This window comes from Gigantopelta aegis, chromosome 8 (genome assembly GCF_016097555.1).
Source record: "Gigantopelta aegis isolate Gae_Host chromosome 8, Gae_host_genome, whole genome shotgun sequence".
NCBI lineage: Eukaryota > Metazoa > Mollusca > Gastropoda > Neomphalida > Peltospiridae > Gigantopelta > Gigantopelta aegis.
This window is the reverse complement of record NC_054706.1, coordinates 45,015,956-45,021,103: the sequence shown is the minus strand read 5'-3', so window position 1 is coordinate 45,021,103 and position 5,148 is coordinate 45,015,956. Positions and strand designations below refer to the sequence as shown.

Below are 5,148 nucleotides of genomic sequence, written 5' to 3'. Positions count from 1 at the left end.
ATGACGTATTATTTACGTTCATCGAGATATGAACAAACTCGTGTTGCTACAACTGGACCAATTAGATAACCTTATATTGTAATGAATTTAAGGGAACTTTAATTATATATAATTGTACATAGAGGCTTAAAATAAGTTACAGAACTGTAGGCGTTTGAAATGGTATGGGTTTTTTTTTTCCTGCTCTATATAAATAAAGATAAGAATGATTCTTGTACCCACCCCACCCCACTATAGTGTTTCTGCCTGAGGGTATGGAGGGTACATTTATCTATTAATAGATTTTTTTTTTTTTAGATAATTTTTAGATAAATGACGGTATGAAAACTGTTGTTTAAAATATGTCAAAGTGCATGCAATGCTGTGTCTAATTTCAAAACACTCAAACCCGTAACCCCCTAGTAAGGGGCACTTATGGTCAAGTTTTGATTTTATTACGCATCTTCTGCTTAATTCATCTTTAGACCCTATCCACCTCTTAATAAAACAATATACCATAAGGATCTTCTCTTAAAGGGACATTCCTGACTTTGCTGCATTGTAAGATGTTTCCGACTAATAAACTATTTCTACGATTAAACTTGCATATTAAATATATTTTCTTGTTTAGAATATCAGTGTCTGTATATTCAATGTGTTTCTGGTCGTCGTAATATTTGTAAGAAGCCCAAACTGGATTTTGTCTTCAAAGAATTTCGTATATACGAAAAAACTATATTTTAGGAAATAAGACGAAATTTAACCTAGTACAAATATTAGAACGATGAGAAACACGTTTAATATACAGCCACTAATATTTTATGCAAAAAAATATATTTGTTATGTAATTACAATCGTTAAAAAGTCTCCATTAGTCGATAACATCTTAAAAAGTACAGCAAACTCAGGAATGTCCCTTAAAACAATCAGTCCCATTTCACTTATTGTGACACCTTCCACCATTTTACATCTTTGGGTGAAACTGATAATAGGGGAGCACTTAATACTTTATTTGTTTAATTGGGTTTAATTTTGTTGGTTTAATCAATTATTACTATAAGCTACAAGCAAGTGGCTTCCCCAAAATCAAATTCATCAGTTGATTCATTAATTAATTTATCATAATTAATTGAAGAAATGAGAAAACTGACTTGTAGTGGGATCCAAGGTTAAATTGACAAGGATGGAGAAGTCACAGGGCCTACTGACCATGTGAATTGCCTTAACTCTATAGGTAGATGGTCCTACTATATACTGCCTTAAATGTTATAGTTAGATGGTCCTACTATATACTGCCTTAAACGCTATAGTTACATGGTCTTACTATATACTGCCATAACCTCTGTAGTATAACCTCTATAGTTAGATGGCCCTACTATATACTGCCTTAAACGCTATAGTTAGATGGTCCTACTATATACTGCCTTAAATGTTATAGTTAGATGGTCCTACTATATACTGCCTTAAACTCTATAGTTAGATAGTCCTACTATATACCGCCTTGACCTCTATAGTTAGATGGTCCTACTATATACTGCCTTAAACTCTATAGTTAGATGGTCTTATTATATACTGCCATAACCTCTATAGTATAACCTCTATAGTTAGATGGCCCTACTATATACTGCCTTAAACGCTATAGTTAGATGGTCCTACTATATACTGCCTTAAATGTTATAGTTAGATGGTCCTACTATATACTGCCTTAAACGCTATAGTTAGATGGTCCTACTATATACCGCCTTGACCTCTATAGTTAGATGGTCCTACTATATACTGCCTTAAACTCTATAGTTAGATGGTCCTACTATATACCGCCTTAAACTCTATAGTTAGATGGTCCTACTATATACTGCCTTAAACTCTATAGTTAGATAGTCCTACTATATACCGCCTTGACCTCTATAGTTAGATGGTCCTACTATATACTGCCTTAAACTCTATAGTTAGATAGTCCTACTATATACTGCCTTGACCTCTATAGTTAGATGGTCCTACTATATACTGCCTTAAACTCTATAGTTAGATAGTCCTACTATATACCGCCTTGACCTCTATAGTTAGATGGTCCTACTATATACTGCCTTAAACTCTATAGTTAGATGGTCTTACTATATACTGCCATAACCTCTATAGTATAACCTCTATAGTTAGATGGCCCTACTATATACTGCCTTAAACGCTATAGTTAGATGGTCCTACTATATACTGCCTTAAATGTTATAGTTAGATGGTCCTACTATATACTGCCTTAAACGCTATAGTTAGATGGTCCTACTATATACCGCATTGACCTCTATAGTTAGATGGTCCTACTATATACTGCCTTAAACTCTATAGTTAGATGGTCCTACTATATACCGCCTTAAACTCTATAGTTAGATGGTCCTACTATATACTGCCTTAAACTCTATAGTTAGATGGTCCTACTATATACTGCCTTAAACTCTATAGTTAGATGGTCCTACTATATACTGCCTTAAACTCTATAGTTAGATGGTCCTACTATATACTGCCTTAACCTCTATAGTTAGATGGTACTGCCTTGACCTCTATAGTTAGATGGTCCTACTGTATACTGCCTTGACCTCTATAGTTAGATGGTCCTACTATGTACTTCCTTGACCTCTATAGTTAGATGGTCCTACTATGTACTGCCTTAAACTCTATAGTTAGATGGTCCTACTATATACTGCGTTAAACTCTATAGTTAGATGGTCCTACTATATACCGCCTTAAACTCTATAGTTAGATGGTCCTACTATATACTGCCTTAAACTCTATAGTTAGATGGTCCTACTATATACTGCCTTAAACTCTATAGTTAGATGGTCCTACTATATACTGCCTTAAACTCTATAGTTAGATGGTCCTACTATATACTGCCTTAACCTCTATAGTTAGATGGTACTGCCTTGACCTCTATAGTTAGATGGTCCTACTGTATACTGCCTTGACCTCTATAGTTAGATGGTCCTACTATGTACTTCCTTGACCTCTATAGTTAGATGGTCCTACTATGTACTGCCTTAAACTCTATAGTTAGATGGTCCTACTATATACTGCCTTAAATGTTATAGTTAGATGGTCCTACTATATACTGCCTTAAACGCTATAGTTAGATGGTCCTACTATATACCGCCTTGACCTCTATAGTTAGATGGTCCTACTATATACTGCCTTAAACTCTATAGTTAGATGGTCCTACTATATACCGCCTTAAACTCTATAGTTAGATGGTCCTACTATATACTGCCTTAAACGCTATAGTTAGATGGTCCTACTATATACCGCATTGACCTCTATAGTTAGATGGTCCTACTATATACTGCCTTAAATTCTATAGTTAGATGGTCCTACTATATACCGCCTTAAACTCTATAGTTAGATGGTCCTACTATATACTGCCTTAAACTCTATAGTTAGATGGTCCTACTATATACTGCCTTAAACTCTATGGTTAGATGGTCCTACTATATACTGCCTTAAACTCTATAGTTAGATGGTCCTACTATATACTGCCTTAACCTCTATAGTTAGATGGTACTGCCTTGACCTCTATAGTTAGATGGTCCTACTGTATACTGCCTTGACCTCTATAGTTAGATGGTCCTACTATGTACTTCCTTGACCTCTATAGTTAGATGGTCCTACTATGTACTGCCTTAAACTCTATAGTTAGATGGTCCTACTATATACTGCCTTAAACTCTATAGTTAGATGGTCCTACTATATACCGCCTTAAACTCTATAGTTAGATGGTCCTACTATATACTGCCTTAAACTCTATAGTTAGATGGTCCTACTATATACTGCCTTAAACTCTATAGTTAGATGGTCCTACTATATACTGCCTTAAACTCTATAGTTAGATGGTCCTACTATATACTGCCTTAACCTCTATAGTTAGATGGTACTGCCTTGACCTCTATAGTTAGATGGTCCTACTGTATACTGCCTTGACCTCTATAGTTAGATGGTCCTGCTATGTACTTCCTTGACCTCTATAGTTAGATGGTCCTACTATGTACTGCCTTAAACTCTATAGTTAGATGGTCCTACTATATACTGCCTTAAATGTTATAGTTAGATGGTCCTACTATATACTGCCTTAAACGCTATAGTTAGATGGTCCTACTATATACCGCCTTGACCTCTATAGTTAGATGGTCCTACTATATACTGCCTTAAACTCTATAGTTAGATGGTCCTACTATATACCGCCTTAAACTCTATAGTTAGATGGTCCTACTATATACTGCCTTAAACTCTATAGTTAGATGGTCCTACTATATACCGCCTTAAACTCTATAGTTAGATGGTCCTACTATATACTGCCTTAAACTCTATAGTTAGATAGTCCTACTATATACCGCCTTGACCTCTATAGTTAGATGGTCCTACTATATACTGCCTTAAACTCTATAGTTAGATAGTCCTACTATATACCGCCTTGACCTCTATAGTTAGATGGTCCTACTATATACTGCCTTAAACTCTATAGTTAGATAGTCCTACTATATACCGCCTTGACCTCTATAGTTAGATGGTCCTACTATATACTGCCTTAAACTCTATAGTTAGATAGTCCTACTATATACCGCCTTGACCTCTATAGTTAGATGGTCCTACTATATACTGCCTTAAACTCTATAGTTAGATGGTCTTACTATATACTGCCATAACCTCTATAGTATAACCTCTATAGTTAGATGGCCCTACTATATACTGCCTTAAACGCTATAGTTAGATGGTCCTACTATATACTGCCTTAAATGTTATAGTTAGATGGTCCTACTATATACTGCCTTAAACGCTATAGTTAGATGGTCCTACTATATACCGCATTGACCTCTATAGTTAGATGGTCCTACTATATACTGCCTTAAACTCTATAGTTAGATGGTCCTACTATATACCGCCTTAAACTCTATAGTTAGATGGTCCTACTATATACTGCCTTAAACTCTATAGTTAGATGGTCCTACTATATACTGCCTTAAACTCTATAGTTAGATGGTCCTACTATATACTGCCTTAAACTCTATAGTTAGATGGTCCTACTATATACTGCCTTAACCTCTATAGTTAGATGGTACTGCCTTGACCTCTATAGTTAGATGGTCCTATTGTATACTGCCTTGACCTCTATAGTTAGATGGTCCTACT

General features: G+C 35.3%; 1 protein-coding gene across 1 annotated transcript in view; it reads right to left on the bottom strand.

Annotated features, from left to right (window-relative positions):
• LOC121379681 (sushi, von Willebrand factor type A, EGF and pentraxin domain-containing protein 1-like) overlaps positions 1-942 on the bottom strand; it is a 13,684-nt gene extending 12,742 nt beyond the window's left edge. Inside the window, exon 1 of the mRNA XM_041508331.1 lies at positions 933-942. Coding sequence (XP_041364265.1) covers positions 933-942 — 10 coding nt within the window. The remainder of the gene's footprint in view (positions 1-932) is intronic.
• Positions 943-5,148: the final 4,206 nt, after the last annotated feature.